Source organism: Periplaneta americana, chromosome 8 (genome assembly GCF_040183065.1).
Source record: "Periplaneta americana isolate PAMFEO1 chromosome 8, P.americana_PAMFEO1_priV1, whole genome shotgun sequence".
In the NCBI taxonomy this organism is placed as follows: Eukaryota; Metazoa; Arthropoda; class Insecta; order Blattodea; family Blattidae; genus Periplaneta; species Periplaneta americana.
In genome coordinates this window covers 1,543,280-1,562,185 of record NC_091124.1, presented here as the reverse complement: position 1 = coordinate 1,562,185, position 18,906 = coordinate 1,543,280, and the positions used below count along the sequence as shown (strand labels likewise).

Here is an 18,906-nt window from a genome sequence, read left to right as displayed (position 1 = left end):
CGTCTCGGCCTCCCTAAAGGTATTTTTCCCTCCGGTCTCCCAACTAACACTCTATATGCATTTCTGGATTCGCCCATACGTGCTACATGCTCTGCCCATCTCAAACGTCTGGATTTAATGTTCCTAATTATGTCAGGTGAAGAATACAATGCGTGCAGTTCTGTGTTGTGTAACTTTCTCCATTCTCCTGTAACTTCATCCCGCTTAGCCCCAAATATTTTCCTAAGCATCTTATTCTCAAACACCCTGAACCTATGTTCCTCTCTCAGAGTGAGAGTCCAAGTTTCACAACCATACAGAACAACCGGTAATATAACTGTTTTATAAATTCTAACTTTCAGATTTTTCGACAGCAGACTGGATGATAAAAGCTTCTCAACCGAATAATAACAGGCATTTCCCATATTTATTCTGCGTTTAATTTCCTGCCGAGTGTCATTTATATTTGTTACTGTTGCTCCAAGATATTTCAATTTTTCCACCTCTTCAAAAGTTAAATTTCCAATTTTTATATTTCCATTTCGTACAATATTCTGGTCACGAGACATAATCATATACCGGTACTTTGTCTTTTCGGGATTTACTTCCAAACCGATCGCTCTACTTGCTTCAAGTAAAATTTCCGTGTTTTCCCTAATCGTTTGTGTATTTTCTCCTAACATATTCACGTCATCCGCATAGACAAGCAGCTGATGTAACCCGTTCAATTCCAAACCCTGCTTGTTATCCTGAACTTTCCTAATGGCATATAATAGAAATTCTATAGCTACTTAAATGTACAATATCATTTTGTTATATTTTTATTTATCAGTACATGTAAACGAGGTTTTATGCTGTTGGCAGCTGAAAGGAACAGTAGCCTACTGATCGTAATGAAACATCAGTTACAGATGTTCGATGTCTGCCTTTATTAAAGTTGATTATACAAAACAGTTGCTCACAAATATAAATGTTGAGCCAAACATAGCAATCATTTTCACAGTCAGCCTGTGTAGTCGTGGATATTATTGCTAATGTTTAGTCTTGTAAAACTCAACCAGGCTAGTAGTATTATTCAAACGATCTTTAGCCCTTAGGTCACATTGAAGATCAACAAGTTCGAGCTGCAAATCGTTAAATGTTAAATGATATGTTCCGTCTTTTAGATTCCTCCATACTGTACTGTAGCAGTAGGTAAGCAACGTGAAACAGTTACTGAGAATAGGCCTACACACTGCACTCCACTAGATAACTGAGTGGTCGTTTCCCTCTCCTCTACCCATAGCAAGTCTATGTCATTCTGACGTATGTTCCTCTCCGTTTCGGCGAGCGGTAAACAGCTCTCCCGCTCCGAAGGAGCGCTCGCTCGTTGAGCGCTGTTTGTGCAGGCCTGATGTAGATAATCTTTCAGCATATTGCTACAACGATATACAAATTCTTCTTTAAAATTATAACATAGATGGGCTACATAAATGTATCAATTGATTTTTCTATGAAAACTTTTCTTACATTCGTAGTTTGTTCCTTAGAAGCATATTTCTGACGTAGAATACATTTTTTTGCACCATAGTGTGTTTTATCGTCGTAACAGCAAACGGCCGCCACTATTAAAAGTTGATTTTACTAAATTCAGAGTTGCCAACCTAGATAAGTAAGTGGAAATATTACAATAATTGCTCTAGAGTTGTAATGAAAACCACTGTATGTTACAATCCTACAATGCATGTAAAATTCATACGCAAAAGGCAATGTTAATTAATATACATTATAAAATGTCTGAAGGAAGTGAAATAAGGAGAGGAGTACGACAAGGATGCCCTTTATCACCTACCCTGTTCAACATCTACTTGGAGGATTTAGTGAAGAACTGTTTTCAGAATATGGTAGGGGTGATAGTAGGAGGAAGAAGAATAAAGTGCATAAGATTTACTGATGATATGGCGTTGTTAGCAGAAGAGGAGATGATACTAAGGGATATGCTACTGGAGCTAAATGACAGCTGTGAGCAGTATGGGATGAAGATAAATGCAAACAAGACGAAGACCATGGTCATAGGATGAAAAATAAAGAAGGTAAACTTGCGAATTGTAAATGAGGCAGTAGAGCAAGTGGACAGCTTCAAATACTTGGGGTGTACTATAAGCAGTAACATGAGCTGCTGCCAGGAAGTCAAAAGGAGGATAGCAATGGCCAAGGAAGCTTTTAATAGAAAAAGGAACATGTTCTGCGGACCTCTGGAAAAAGAACTGAGAAAGAGAGTAGTGAAGTGCTTTGTGTGGAGTGTAGCGTTGTATGGGGCAGAAACATGGACATTACGACGAAGTGAAGAGAAGCGAATAGAAGCATTTGAAATGTGGATATGGAGAAGAATGGAGCGTGTGAAGTGGACAGACAGAATAAATAAACGAAGCTGTGTTGGAAAGAGTGAGTGATAATACTCTTTTCCTTGGATACTCAGGAATTACATTTTGTTATACATGACACACTTCCATCTTTTATTAACTGAAATTTCATGGAAATGATATAATATTATATCTTGTTATTTTGTGTTGGTTAATCTTTTGTTGTTGTTTAGTCAACTGTTCGAAGACAGATCTGAGCCTCATAAGTGACACGAATAAGACACCACTTATGAGGCAATAGGCCAAGAAATAATGGGATAGGGTGGCCAGATCCTTTCCCCCTCCATTGCATACATCGCCCACTAGCTACATATAACACTAATCAGACTTCAGATATATAGAAACAAAATCGTTCTTCCTCTGACACATATCGTCAAGTGAGATGTACTGCCTGATAATAGATTACATATCAGCCAGAACCTCAATCAGAGATAGGTTAATTTTTTAACTGTTGGTAATGATAAAGTTGACATGGAGTTTGTACTGTAAGATTTTACGTTTCTAGGGCAAAACGGTCAGCAGTTTTATTACCAGATAATTCACAGTGTGCCAGAACCAGCCTTTTGTCAGACTTTATCAGATGGTGTCTAATTTTTCAACAATGTTTTTTTTAAGTGACAGATTGGTTGTTACAGCAGTACAGCTGTTTTAGAATGGCTGAATATTACAGCCAGCTGAACCAGAATATTGAGGCCCGATTGTATAAACCATTTAATCTTAGATCAGAAATTAAATTGATCCTTGTTTCAGCTGAACTTGGAATTTTGTGTTGTATAAAGTCTAATCTGAGATTAATCTGTCTCAAACTAAAGTCAACTTTGAATGAAGAAATTTCTCCGATTAAGTTAGATGGTCCAAGTTCAGTTATTTCTTTTCTGTTTGAAATATACGAGTGACAGATTGTGCAAATAAAATATCCATTATTATTAATATTAATAGATATGTTAGGTACATTTATACATATTTCTTTCAATTTCTTGCCTTAATACACAAACAATCTTATATTTTATAAGGTTCTATCGTGTTCAGCAGTATCAAATAACATAACCTATAATTATATTATGTTTATAACAACCATTAATTATTAATGGATATGATAGGTACATTCATAAATTTTCAATTAACTGCATTACTAAACGAAAATTGTCGTTTTATAAAGCTTTATTATGTTTAGCAGTATCAAACACCATAACATGATAACAACTTGGAGAACAGTCAACCTTCTTCTTATTGTCCGCCATTATTTACATTGCACAAAAAACCAGTGTCTCCAACAGAGTTTACGGAAAGTCGCCAAAAAGTAGTTGTAAAGTCGCTAGATTTCTCATTATCAACAAAGAAAGATTAAATTTTGTCACTATGGGGTGCTAAAAAGGTCACTAAATCCCTATTTAAGCAATATAAAAGTTAAAAGAAATTGTTGTTGAAAAAGAATTAAAGTCGCTAGATTGGCAACACTGAACAAACCTGCCCGCGCATCACGTATTTCACCTGTTTATGCGATGTTGCCAAATCCTTTTCACGTGAACTTGGATTGCATTTGAACCAAGGTAATTTGATCGCAGAAAAGTTTTATACAATAGAAGAAGTGTCCGAACTCGGTTCACTTTTCGATCTTCGATCAAAGTTGATCTTCAGTCAGGGAGTTTTATACAATTGGGCCTGAGTTAGTTAGAATTGTGCTGTACCGGTTTCCTTAACATTAATCTGTTGTCCGGTTGGCCAGACTTTCCCAGGTGAACACAACACGTGCCCCACAAATTAGCCTGGGAAAGCGCGGACGGTCGATGTCCACATTCCGCCCCGCTCTGTGTCACTGATGCATGAACAGCGCCAGGTGCCGTGCTGTGTGAACAGCTTCCCAAAGGCAGTGGTTCGATGCTTGGAGAGAGCACACGAAGCTATTTACTAGTTGAGAACAGAGCGGAAGGCAGGTTTTTTGCTTGCAGTCGTCATTGTCACAAACGGCACGGATTAAATCAGAGGTCTAGATCTCTTTCTTTAATTTCACACTTCCCAGGTCTGTAATTAAATAGCTCACAAAGAAAGCCAAATTATTAATTTATTCTCACAAATCAGTAGATGTTATTCATGAATTCATGACAGACGATACTGTTGTCAGTAATTCACTTGTTTTCTCTTGTTGTCAGTGATATTTCTAATTAAAAATGATTTTAACTATAATTCAAAAGACATGCATGAATAAAATAATTCACAGTCCATCAAGATCAGACGATAAGCTGTCGTTTTTTTGTATTACACACAAAAGCTACTCATAATATTTATTCTGAAGTGAGACATCTAACTCAATTAACAAATTGTACGGTTCAAGGAACTGTATATCATTAACTTCACACAAATGAACATACAATGGCTGTATACATTATATTGCGAACATTTCTAGCTATGCTTACATTAATGAAAATCTCTTTTTAAAATAGCTATATACCATTCGTTTGATTCTCCTTTTAGTTACGTCCTCATTTGTTTCTTCGCTACGTTCTGCCTTCATTTGTTCGATTTTTCTTTTAGTTTTGTCATTTGTTTTTTTCTTCGCTTCGTTCTGCCTTCATATGTTTGATTCTTCTTTTTGATCTGTCCTCATTTGTTTCTTCGCTTCGTTCTGCCTTCATATGTTTGATTCTTCTTTTCGATCTGTCCTCATTTGTTTCTTCCCTTCATTCTGCCTAAATTTGTTTGATTCTTCTTTTCGATCTGTCTTCATTTGTTTCTTCGCTTCGTTCTGCATTCATTTGCTTGATTCTGCTTTTCGATCTGTCCTCATTTGTTTCTTCGCTTCGTTCTGCCTTCATTTGTTTGATTCTTCTTTTCGATCTGTCTTCATTTGTTTCTTCGCTTCGTTCTGCATTCATTTGTTTGATTCTTCTTTTCGATCTGTCCTCATTTGTTTCTTCGCTTCGTTCTGCCTTCATTTTTTTTTTATTCTTCTTTTCGATCTGTCTTCATTTGTTTCTTCGCTTCGTTCTGCATTCATTTGTTTGATTCTTCTTTTCGATCTGTCCTCATTTGTTTCTTCGCTTCGTTGTGCATTCATTTGTTTGATTTTTCTTTTCGGTCTGTCCTCATTTGTTTCTTCGCTTCGTTCTGCATTCATTTGTTTGATTCTCCTTTTCGATCTGTCCTCATTTGTTTCTTCGCTTCGTTCTGCATTCATTAGTTTTAGTCTTCTTTTCGATCTGTCCTCATTTGTTTCTCCGCTTCGTTCTGCATTCATTAGTTTGATTCTCCTTTTCGATCTGTCTTCATTTGTTTCTTCGCTTCGTTCTGCATTCATTAGTTTGATATCTTCTTTTCAATCTGTCCTCATTTGTTTCTTCGCTTCGTTCTGCAATCGTTAGTTTGATATCTTCTTTTCTATCTGTCCTCATTTGTTTCTTCCCTTCGTTCTGCCTTCATTTGTTTGATTCTTCTTTTCGATCTGTCTTCATTTTTTTTCTTCGCTTCGTTCTGCCTTCATTTGTTTGATTCTTCTTTTCGATCTGTCTTCATTTGTTTTTTTTTCTTCGCTTCGTTCTGCCTTCATTAGTTTGATTCTTCTTTTCGATCTGTCCTCATTTGCTTTTTCCCTTCGTTCTGCGTTCATTTGTTTGATTCTTCTTTTCGATCTGTCCTCATTTGCTTCTTCCCTTCTTTCTGCCTTCGTTTGTTTGATTCTTCTTTTAGCTTTGTTTTCATTTGTTTGCTTTTTCTTTTAGTTTTGTCTTCATTTGTTTTTTTTTCTTCGCTTCGTTCTGCCTTCATTTGTTTGCTTCTTCTTTTAGTTTTGTCTTCATTTGTTTTTTTTTTCCTTCGCTTCGTTCTGCCTTCATTTGTTTGCTTCTTCTTTTAGTTTTGTTTTCAGTTGTTTTTTTCTTCGCTTCGTTCTGCCTTCATTTGTTTGCTTCTTCTTTTAGTTTTGTCTTCGTTTGTTTTTTTTTTTTTTTCCTTCGCTTCGGTTTGCCTTAATTTGTTTGCTTCTTCTTTTAGTTTTGTCTTCATTTTTTTTTTCCTTCGCTTCGTTCTGCCTTAATTTGTTTGCTTCTTCTTTTAGTTTTGTCTTCATTTGTTTTTTTCTTCGCTTCGTTCTGCCTTCATTTGTTTGATGCAAAGGCAGGCTGTTTCAATTTACCGCGACACTAAGGAGCAACTTGCTACCCATAACAAATGTTCCAGCTGTTGGCTGACTGTAGCTCGCCGTGTGTTACAGGAGTGCGGCCGGAGATGAAGAATCACTACCGCGGCCACAAGATGTCTCTGTGGCTGAACCTGATCCCGCAGCTGCACCGGCCGGGCGGCGACGACCTCAGCATGCGCCACCACCACTTCCAGGAGGAGGGCGCCCAGTTCTACGAAGGTGCGGCTCCACCTCACATCATTAGGAACATTGAAACCAGACGTTTGAGATGGGCAGGGCATGTAGCACGTATGGGCGAATCCAGAAATGCATATAGAATGTTAGTTGGGAGGCCGGAGGGAAAACTACCTTTGGGGAGGCCGAGACGTAGATGGGAAGATAATATTAAAGTGGATTTGAGGGAGGTGGGATATGATGATAGAGACTGGATTAATCTTGCTCAGGATAGGGACCAATGGCGGGCTTATGTGAGGGCGGCAATGAACCTCCGGGTTCCTTAAAAGCCATTTATAAGTTCTATTAATATTACTTATTTACATACTTACTTACATACTGACTTACTTTCATACTTACATACTTCCTTACTTACTTACATACTTACATACTTCCTTACTTACTTACATACTTACTTACATACTTCCTTACTTACATACTGACTTACTTACATACATACATACTTACTTACATACTGACTTACTTTCATACTTACATACTTCCTTACTTACTTACATACTTACTTACTTACATACTTCCTTACTTACATACTGACTTACTTACATACTTACTTACTTAAATACTTACTTAACTTACATACTTACTTACATACTTAACTTACATACTTACTTAACTTACATACTTACTTAACTTACATACTTCCTTACATACTTGCTTACATACTTACATACATACTTACTTACTTACTTACTTACTGGATTTTAAGGCACCCGGAGGTTCATTGCCGCCCTCACATAAGCCCGCCAGCGGTCCCTATCCTGGGCAAGATTAATCCATTCTCTGTCATCATATCCCACCTCCATCAAATCCATTTTAATATTGCCCTCCCATCTACGTCTCGGCCTCCGCAAAAGTCTTTTTCTCTCCGGCCTCCCAACTAACACTCTATACGCATTTCTGGATTCGCCCATACGTGCTACGTGCTCTGCCCATCTCAAACGTCTGCATTTTAAGTTCCTAATTATGTCAGGTGAAGAATACAATGCGTGCAGTTCTGTGTTGTGTAACTTTCTCCATTCTCCTGTAACTTCATCCCTCTTAGCCCCAAATATTTTGCTAAGCACCTTATTCTGAAACACCCTTAACCTATGTTCGTCTCTCAAAGTGAGAGTCCAAGTTTCACAACCATACAAAACAACCGGTAATATAACTGTTTTATAAATTCTAACTTTCAGATTTTTTGACAGCAGACTGGATGACAAAAGCTTCTCAACCGAATAATAACAGGCATTTGCCATATTTATTCTGCGTTTAATTTCCTCCCGAGTGTCATTTATATTCGTTACTGTTGCTCCAAGATATTTGAATTTTTCCACCTCTTCGAAGGATAAATCTCTAATTTTTATATTTCCATTTCGTACAACATTCTGGTCACGAGACATAATCATATACTTTGTCTTTTCGGGATTTACTTCCAAACCTACTGCTTTACTTGCTTCAAGTAAAATTCCCGTATGTAGAGAATGGATTAATCTTGCTCAGGATAGGGACCGATGGCGGGCTTATGTGAGGGCGGCAATGAACCTCCGGGTTCCTTAAAAGCCATTTGTAAGTTTTATTAATATTACAGGAATTAAATTTTAAAAATTCCTGAAGTAAATAAAAAGGATGCTTTACTAACCATGTGTACACTCTAGTTTCAAAAGTTTTACTATTTAAATGGTTTAAATTTTCAGACAATTTATTATTAAATTTAGGTCGAAAATACAAGTATGTTCAGGTGCTCTAATAGTAATATGCGTTACAAGAGCGATATGTTGACGTTTTCATGTTCGAGGAAAAGATTGAAAAAGCGAAACGTAGTTGAGCCTTTTTAATTTCCGAGAACATGAAAACAAATATACCGCTCCTGTATCGTACATTATTTTGTGCGAAGATCGTTCATTACATACCTGAAAGACGAATTTCTAATTAGTTGCAATGAAACCTCCATGTTGGTTTCTGTTTAATGACGGCAACTTCGGAAAACCAAAATATCTTTCTTCAACATTGTTGCTATAAAATGTTTTCTGTGTTTACTATACTCCAGCAGGCCGTGATATACGTCTGTCTCCCCCCCCCCCCAGTCTATAAATGCGAACTTAAAGCAAACGGTAAGGTTATGTAATGATTTATTTTTCATTTTAATATTTTAACAATATTATTTATATAACATATTGCAGTAATAACATCGGCATCTGGAATCTTGTTGATTTTTTCACGGCTTCCTTAATGTTACTTGTATCAGGAATGCAATAAGTTTCGTGGAGTAGTAGACTTTACTTAATTTTTGCAAATATTTAAAAACAATAATTAACAGTGCAATTTAGGTGAAATTGCAGTGGTAAGTTTCCAATTTATAATTATTACTATGTTAAACGTCTCTAAAAATAATATGTTAAAAGCCTAAAGCAGTAAAATGAATGTCGCGCTTAAGCGGTAAGAAGAGGGAAATTGTTATGTGTGTTACGTTGGGAATACTGAATGTGGTATTTCACACTTACCGCATATTGGTTCTGTGCGGAAAACAAGCAAATACGCACGATCTCGCACAAAAGTATTTTTACAAGATCAGTTTCGGGGAGGCCTTATGGCTAGAAGTACAGCTGTGTGACGTCATGTTTGCAGGCTCGGTGCGCCCCCAGACGCTGCAGCGCCCCCACGCGCCGCCCCAGTTCCAGCCCACGCCCACCAGCACGACTGCCAGCACGGTGCAGACGACCAGCACGCGGAGCACGCCGGTGGCCACGGCGGCCGAGCCCGCCACCAGCACGACGACGGAGTGCCCCCCGAACGCGACGGGCAACGCGGTGAGCGCGAGCACCCTGCGGCCCGCGAGCAACCACAACCACCTGCTACGCAAGCTGGCGTCCAGCCACTACCAGAGCTACACCACGGCGCTCAGCGTCACCATCGCCGTGGGCTGCTTCCTGCTGCTGCTCAACATCCTCATCTTCGCCGGCATCTACCACCAGCGCGACCGGGGCGCCACTGCGGGCCACTTCGGCGACAAGAAGAAGGAGGAGCTCGCCGAGGCCGGCAGCTGCAGCAGCAGCTCCGGCGACGGCCCCCACTTCGAGGCCAAGCAGGCGCTGGTGGACCACGTGGTGCTCTCCGGCGACCTGCCCCTGCAGGAGTTCCAGCCGCCCAGCTACGAAGGCGCCGAGACGCAAGCGTCGGCGTCGGCGTCCAACGACGAGCCGGCGACGGTCACGAGTCCCTCCATCCCCGACCCGCCGCCCCCGCCAAAGACTGCGCCGCCCCCCTGCAGCCAGAGCGGCGGCATCCTGAGGCAGCAAGGCTGTCCGCAGACGCCGGCGACCATGAAGAAGCGAGTGCAGATCCAGGAGATCTCGGTGTGACCATTGCAACGTTAGTCCATTTCAATGTATTGCATATTTTCACTGTCATTTTCCTTAGCGTCATACTCACATGTCCTCGGACTCAATAAAATACAGTACATATATTTTCAATGCATATTTCAATGCTTTCACCCCACCCCGCCCCATGAGTCCCCCTGTGCTGTGTGATAGTGGTGGTTAAACAAGAAGAAATCCATCAGCAAGACATCTTGTGCCAAAGTGAGGCGAGTATCGATGCCACGACCCGCGAAAATGTTCACTAAAGAAGCGTCTGATCAACCTTTCAGTCGTTCTTATTTTCCTGTATCTCTTCATAGAATACATGCATTCCCTACACACCTTTCAACCCCCAAAATCCTCTCTCTAATTAGCAGAAGTTCGTTGTCAAGGTGACAAACGCACAAGTGAACCCTGTGTAATTGTTCCACAGCTGCATTTATTGGCCTCTTCCAGAAAGTCATGAAGAGGAATTTTTATTATCCTGAAAATTCCGTCGTAGTGTAAGAGATAAACCCATAACACCTACTTTCCTTTATCATCTACTTAAACATCTGCCTGTCTATCTGTGTGTCTGTTTTTTTTTGTCTACCTGTGTCCTTTTGTCTGCCTGCCTCATTAATCTCTCTGTTTTTGTTCTATTTACTTGCTTGGTTAATCTATCTGTTTGTGTGTCCGTCTGTTTTTGTTCTGTTTGCTTTCCTGACTAATCTATCTGTCTGTCAGTCTCTCTATTTATATCTGCTTGCTTTCCTGGCTAGTCTATCAGTCTGTCTATCTGTCTGTTTTTGTTTGTTTACTTTCCTGGCTAATCCATCAGTCTGTCTCTTTGTTTTTGTTCTGTTTGCTTTCCTGATTAAGCTATCTGTCTGTTTTTGTCTGTTTTCTTACCTGGCTAAACTATATATTTTTCTGTTTTTGTTTCTTTACTTTCGTGGCTAATTCATCAGTCTGTCTGTTAGTTTTTGTTCCTTTTGCTTGCCTGGCTAATTTATCTGTCTGTCAATCTGTCTGTTTTTTGTTTGTTTGCTTCCTTGGATAATCTATCTATCTGTTTTCGTTCTGTTTGCCTAATCCATCTGTATGTCTGTCTATCTTCTGTCTGTTTTTGTTCCGTTTGCTTCCCTGGCTAATCCATCAGTTAGTTTGTCTGTCTATCTGATTTGTTTCTGTTTGCTTCCCTGACTAATCCATCAGTTAGTTTGTCTGTCTGTTTTTGTTTGTTTGCTTGCCTGGATAATCTATCTGTCTGTCTATCTGCCTGTCTGTTTTTGTTCTGTTTGCTTGCCTTGCTAATTGATCTGTCTGTCTGTTTTTGTTTGTTTACTTGCCTAACTAATCTATCTATCTATCTATCTATCTATCTATCTATCTATCTATCTATCTATCTATCTATCTATCTATCTATCTATCTATCTATCTATCTATCTATCTATCTATCTATCTATCTATCTATCTATCTATCTATCTATCTATCTATCTATCTATCTATCTATCTATCTATCTGTTTTTGTTTGTTTACTTGCCTAACTAATCTATCTATCTATCTGTCTGTCTGTCTGTCTGTCCGTCCGTCCGTCCGTCCATCTATCTATCTATCTATCTATCTATCTATCTATCTATCTATCTATCTATCTATCTATCTATCTATCTATCTATCTATCTATCTATCTATCTGTTTTTGTTTGTTTGCTTGCCTGGATAATCTATCTGTCTGTCTGTTTTTGTTTGATTACTTTCCTGGTTAAGCCATCTGTCTGTTTTTGTTCTGTCTGCTTTCCTAGTTAACCCATCTGTCTGTCTGTCTGTCTGTATTTGTTCTGTTTACTTTCCTCGCTAATCTATCCGTCTGTCTTTTTTCGTTTCATTTCATTTATTGTATTCCATAGATCCTATATTAGCAATGAAGCTTTAAGACGTGGAACAAGTCAAAATTTTACAAGATTACAATTACAATTTTTACAGTTTCAATTTCAATCATTTACCATTTTTGGCGAGATGTAGTGAGATGAGGTGAGGATTCGTCAACAGATTACCTGACATTTGCTTTATGATTGGGGAAAACCTCAGAAAAAACCCAACCAGGTAATCACACCAATCTGTTTATTTACCTAATAATCTATCTGTCTATCTGTTTCTATCTATCTGTTTGCCTGCCTGGCTAATGTATCTGATAAGGAACAGGAATAAGAAAACAATGAAAAGGAATAGAGATAACTATGACGAAAAAAATTATTACAATGAAGATAATTATTATGAATGAACAGAAAGTAAACATTATGTCTGATTATATGCTCTATTTAATTTTCTACAATCTATATAGATGTCCGTACTGACAAAATTTACACTACATCTCGCATAAGATTCATATCTGATGTCAACAAAGGAAAGAAACAACAATAAAATAATATTATATTGCACGTTGGGTCTGTATGAATAGACGTTCACTTTCTGTGCATTCGTTAAAACGAATCTTATCAAATAAAACAGAATTTTAATTTCACATTGATATGGGATAACCTGTCACAAGGAATAGCATATTTTTATAGACGATGGTGCTCATTTGTTTACATCAGCATACAACATTTCGTTCGTCATTTGTTTCGTTCCTTCGACAGGCCTGGAACGGAACGTAGATGATGGTTTTCCTTGTTCAGTCAGATTTTTGCCATAATTTATTTCATTCTCCACAGATGTCGTATCTGTAGACGGAATTAAAACTGTCAGCTGTTTTACGATGTATTCTTTAAAGTTGACTGCGGCAAATGAATCGTAACCGAAGAAGTTTGTAATATTCAAAGTAACAAACATAATTGTGAGTATAATATTGTCGGAACATATTAATTGTATATTTATTTGTCGTTTTCTGAATGTACTGAATTGTTACTGCAAGACAGAAGGTTGGAAAATTTCTCCCAGTGTGAATTTACATCTGGTCAACGATTCTGAACGGAGTTTGGAGATGGAAATGGCGTGAAGATGAATAGACCACACAAGAGGAAATACAAGTTACAAGGTAATATATTAATATTACATATTTAAATAATAGATCCAATATTAGGGCACATTCACAATGAAAACGTTAACATGAACGTATTACATGGCCATAAAATTCGCCGTGCTACGTCTAAAGAAAACAATAATGGACTGATGAATAAAAATGTATGCTTCGACAATGAATGATGCAGTAGTGCAATCTATGTTGTTACATGAAAAGAAAATATCTTTTACAAATAATTATAATGGATCTTCATATTTCTCATAACGCAGGATATTAATATTAAAATTAGAACCTATCTTCAGAGTTGTTTCCATATGTATTTTAATAAATCATATTTATATGATTTGTGTTTTTTGCCGTAAACAGAATTATGATTGAAATAAAATAATACATTTCTCAACAAATAGCTCCATTTAACGGGTCCTTTTGTTCCTGTGCAATGCGATAGTGTTTTTTTTTTCTCGAATTACGTCAACACAGACTTCTCGTTAGCGTCTAACGTCATTGCTAATGTTTATGTAAACCATTATTGATGTTTCCATTAAGTAACCTGATCGTAAGCTTTTGTGTTCGCCATTTGTTTACTTTTCATTGTGAATGGCCTTTTAGTGTTATTGTAACTTCGATATCCTCCCACAGCTGATGTGTTCTTTGTTGTGTTATTTCATGATCAAAATGAAAATAAGAGAAAGAAGAAGTTTACAGATATACACAAGACACTATTAAGTAATTAAATAATATGTTATACTTACATATCTATTTCCTTTATTTCTTAAAATAATGCTTATATGCCATGTTAGTTGCATTTTTTTTTTACGTAAATCTGAGATGTCAGGGAGAGCCTATTGCATGCTGCACTCGTTCGATTTGACAGTACACGTTTCAGTCCCGTTTGAGTTGTTCATAAGGGTCAGGGGTGTACAGACGTGGTCATTGGTGAACATAGAACGATGACGAAGCACAAACGTTGATAGACGGTGTATTAGCTACAGACAATTCGTTTACACGCATTATAATTTCCTTTCAGCTAAACTGGAATTTAGATCGGTTAATAAAGAGTCACGACATCGAAATGGGCTTCACAAATGTTGGAATAAGGTTCTTTTTTAACGATAAACGGTTGAGGCAGAAGTTAGTTTAAGTGTTCAAGAAAATGGAGTATGGAAAATGCTTCTTGCATGTTTTGGATATTGGTTACCTGTATATTCCAGTAAATTTTGTGCATAAGGAAGTATTGTGTATAAGAAATAGCTTTTTATGTAACTTTTTACTTCACCTTTCGCACTAAGACAGACATCACAGCATTGCTAGCAGAATGATTCGCTCCTTGTAATAAAGGTGGCTTAGATGCATTAATAGGTATCGCCAGCCTATTTAATAATACCGATTCATATTCTTATCTCGAAATAGTATATTACCGGTATCGATTGTTACTCTAATATAGCCAATGTATTAAAATTATTTTTTATTTCAATAATACGTGATAGGCCTACCACTTTTTCCCAAAACTAATTTGTTATTCATTACAGTTTTTTAAGCAAATATTTTTCCTAGGAACGTTTGGAATTAAATTTTAATTATTTCAATGATAAGTACAGCCTTAGCCTTTTCTAACTTGTTTAGTTAGCTTTCATTATGTGAATTAAGAAACTTTGTTTTATACATAATACCTCATTACTAAACATTTAAAATATAAATCAATTCTCTGTAGACCAAAATAAATAACGTTTTTATCTATGAAGTGTCCAAAATAAATAATAATGCGTTTTTTATATTTATTTTCTGCTGAACGTGGTTCCGACGGTAAATATTTTCGGCAGCATAAATTTAAGTAGTTGGAGGGAATCAAAGGCCCTCAATTAATACTTTTTATTTTATAGCTTATTTTTTCAAATAGCGAGAGGTCTGCAATTCCAAAAATGGTTTGCTAATCATGCAAATAGAACGGGTTGGGGCGAAGCCCTCCAATTAATACTAATATTTTCCTATCGCGTTTTCACATAATTAGCTAGAGGTTAACAATTTCAAAAATTATTTCCTAATAAAACAAATAGTGGGGTTGGGGCGAAGCCCTCCAATTAATACTTTTATTTTTCTATCGCGTTTTCACATAATTAGCTAGAGGTTTACAATTCCAAAAATTGTTTCCTAATAAAACAAATAGTGGGGTTGGGGCGAAGCCCTCCAATTAATACTTTTATTTTTCTATCGCATTTTCACATAATTAGCTAGAGGTTTACAATTCCAAAAATTGTTTCCTAATAAAACAAATAGTGGGGTTGGGGCGAAGCCCTCCAGTCAATACTTTTTTTTTCTATCGTGTTTTCACATAATTAGCTAGAGATTTACAATTTCAAAAATTGTTTCCTAATAAAACAAATAGTGGGGTTGGGGCGAAGCCCTCCAGTCAATACTTTTTTTTCTATCGTGTTTTCACATAATTAGCTAGAGATTTACAATTCCAAAAATTGTTTCCTAATAAAACAAATAGTGGGGTTGGGGCGAAGCCCTCCAGTCAATACTTTTTTTTTCTATCGTGTTTTCACATAATTAGCTAGAGATTTACAATTTCAAAAATTGTTTCCTAATAAAACAAATAGTGGGGTTGGGGCGAAGCCCTCCAGTCAATACTTTTTTTTCTATCGTGTTTTCACATAATTAGCTAGAGATTTACAATTCCAAAAATTGTTTCCTAATAAAACAAATAGTGGGGTTGGGGCGAAGCCCTCCAGTCAATACTTTTTTTTTCTATCGTGTTTTCACATAATTAGCTAGAGATTTACAATTTCAAAAATTGTTTCCTAATAAAACAAATAGTGGGGTTGGGGCGAAGCCCTCCAGTCAATACTTTTTTTTCTATCGTGTTTTCACATAATTAGCTAGAGATTTACAATTTCAAAAATTGTTTCCTAATAAAACAAATAGTGGGGTTGGGGCGAAGCCCTCCAGTCAATACTTTTTTTTCTATCGTGTTTTCACATAATTAGCTAGAGATTTACAATTCCAAAAATTGTTTCCTTATAAAACAAATAGTGGGGTTGGACCGAAGCCCTCCAATTAATACTTTTATTTTTCTATTGATTTTTTTACTTTGAGGCTTGTAATTACAAAAATAGTTTCCAAATAAAACAAATGGGGGCGAAGCTCCCAATTAATACTTTCATTTTTCTATCGCTTTTTTACATAGAGGCTTATAATTCCAAAAGTACTTTGCTAACCATACAAATAGAGGGTTATGGGAAGCCTCTCAATTAATTGTTTTACTCACCATTTTTGGATGTTGAAATCACATAAAAACGAATACACCTTATCTTTATTTGAAGACACGAAAACTAAAAAAAAATTAATTATCATTCTTTGCCTTGCAATTTAACCCAATAGGAAGTTTTTTTCTCAATTTCACTTTGATATTTACAAATTACGTTTGTAGCTTTTGAAATACCCTCCATGGTGACATACAAACAAACTTCGTTTCTCAATATTATCCAAACAATAGGTATCGATAGTTGAATATTGATAGTTTCATTTATAGAAACTGCTACTTCCGTCGACCTTTTTTTTTTTTTTTTAGGAGTATATAACCTGCGGAACCTATCATGCATCTGTCCCATAAAGGTTTCCATAGCAACTAATATATTATAGTAGACCCTATTACAGAAGAATTGCTCATAATATTATTTATCAGTTGGCTTTCATAGTATTTTTAAGTTAAGTAATCCACCGCTATGGAGTAACTGTGCTTGATCGTGAAACGAGCGGGCCCTGGTTAAAATCCTGGTTGGGACAAGTTACCTGGTTGAGATTTTATTTCGTTATTCTCAGTTGATTGCAGGATGACAAGTTAATTTTCTATAATTTCCTAAATTTAATCAATAAGGATGATTTCTGTTCTCTCTTGAAGGGTATGCACCACTTTAAAATAATTTAATACACAAACACAACTATTACATGAAATGCTCAATAAGTTTTTGTAGCTTTATTCTCTTCAGCTCTAATCAACAAAACCAACAATCCAGGTTGCCTGACGACGTTACGATAGAAAACAAAAGATGCGAAAACGAATGAGGTGTATATTGAATACTCTTTCATATCTATATATATAATTTGAACTGGTAATGGAAATTACGGGAAAACGGCTGAACGGATTTTAATAAATGACCCCCTCATTTTGAAGCTTGGAACCCAGAGTTTTTTCAGAAAAATAGTAATTTTCAGTGAAATGTTAATTTTCCTACATCATTTTCCTATTTTCCAAAATCTATTTGTCGTCAGTTTTGAGAAATAATGACTTTTCAGAATAAAACAAAACACAAACACAGTACAATAAACAATAGCTATTACACGAAGGCCATGACCTGCAGGATTGCTGACATATTTAGAGCTCAAATTAAATTGGTTATTAGAAACTTCAAGGCTTACAAAAATTATTTGTGCGAGATCGTGCGTATTTGCTTGGTTTCCGCACAAAACCAACCCGCGGTAAGTCTAAAATTCCACATTCAGTATTCCCAACCGAACACACATAACAAATTACCCTCTTCTTACCGCTTAAGTGACATATTGATTTTACTGCTTTAGGCTTTTAACATATTATTTTTAGAGACGTTCAATATAGTAATAATTATAAATTGGAAACTTACCACTGCAATTTCACCTAAATTGCACTATTAATTATTGTTTTTAAATATTTGCAAAAATTAAGTAAACTCTACAACTCCACTAAAGTTACTGCATTTCGTAATGCATGTAACATTAAGGAAGCCGTTTGTTTTAAGTTCGCATTTATAGACTGGGGGGGGGGGGAAAGACAGACGTATATCACGGCCTGCTGGAGTATAGTAAACACAGAAAACATTTTAAAGCAACAATGTTGAAGATAGATATTTTTGTTTTCCAAAATTGCCGTCATTGAACAGAAACCAAGATGGAGATTTCATTGCAACTAATTAGAAATTCCTCTTTCAGGTATGTTATAAACGATCTTCGCACAAAATAATGTACGATACACGAGCGGTATGTTTTATTTCAATTCTCGGAAATTAAAAAAGCTCAACTACGTTTGGCTTTTTCAAAACTTTTCCTCGAACATGAAAACTTCAACATACCGCTCTTGTAACGCATATTACTATTACAGGTTCGATTCTTTGGTGTGTATTTTTCTGAGTAGAGCTGCGTATTGGTTGTTAAAATCTATAAAACTTGAGGTGGTTTGATGACATTATTACCATTAGAAAATAAATATTAGTATAGTTGATGCCATGATGTGACTATTTTTCATTAATATGAAACATATTAATGCTATATTGATAATATGAAAGTGAAAAGTTTTAAGGTTACATAAGTAGATGTAGAGAATATCGTAAATTAGACCATTTCTATAATTTACTGAGTGGCGGCTATATAACTACAAAACTTACGTAAGGTAATAACATTGTTATTAAAAATCAAATATTTTTATAATTATTAGCCCAGTGGGGTTGGGTCTTTTTCATATACTTAATGGCGGTGTGGTGTAGATATTTATATGCGTCATTCTCTTCAGTATTTGTTCGAGAGAGCGCAAAAATTACAGTTCCTAAGAAAAGACCAAAAGGTATTACTTACTGATAAAATAAGAAACCTACAAAATTATGTAGTCTCCCGATCATTTCAGCAAGATCTCTTAGCAGGATAAAATAATTTTACCCTCTACATGCAGCAGCTATACCAAGACATTTCTTTTAACATTCACCTACAATCCATAATGACCTGAAATAGCTATTGCTTTACTCCAATATGAAAAACCCACTGATCGTCCTGCGTTTTCGCGTTGAAACT

The 18,906-nt window shown here is 36.5% G+C and overlaps 1 protein-coding gene across 1 annotated transcript in view; it reads left to right on the top strand.

Moving 5' to 3' along the window:
• Positions 1-10,195, top strand: part of LOC138704372 (neuroligin-4, Y-linked-like) — a 1,066,533-nt gene extending 1,056,338 nt beyond the window's left edge. The window contains exons 9-10 of the mRNA XM_069832203.1: positions 6,589-6,735; positions 9,358-10,195. Coding sequence (XP_069688304.1) covers positions 6,589-6,735; positions 9,358-10,091 — 881 coding nt within the window. The 3' untranslated portion in view covers positions 10,092-10,195. The remainder of the gene's footprint in view (positions 1-6,588; positions 6,736-9,357) is intronic.
• The last annotated feature ends 8,711 nt before the right edge of the window (positions 10,196-18,906 follow it).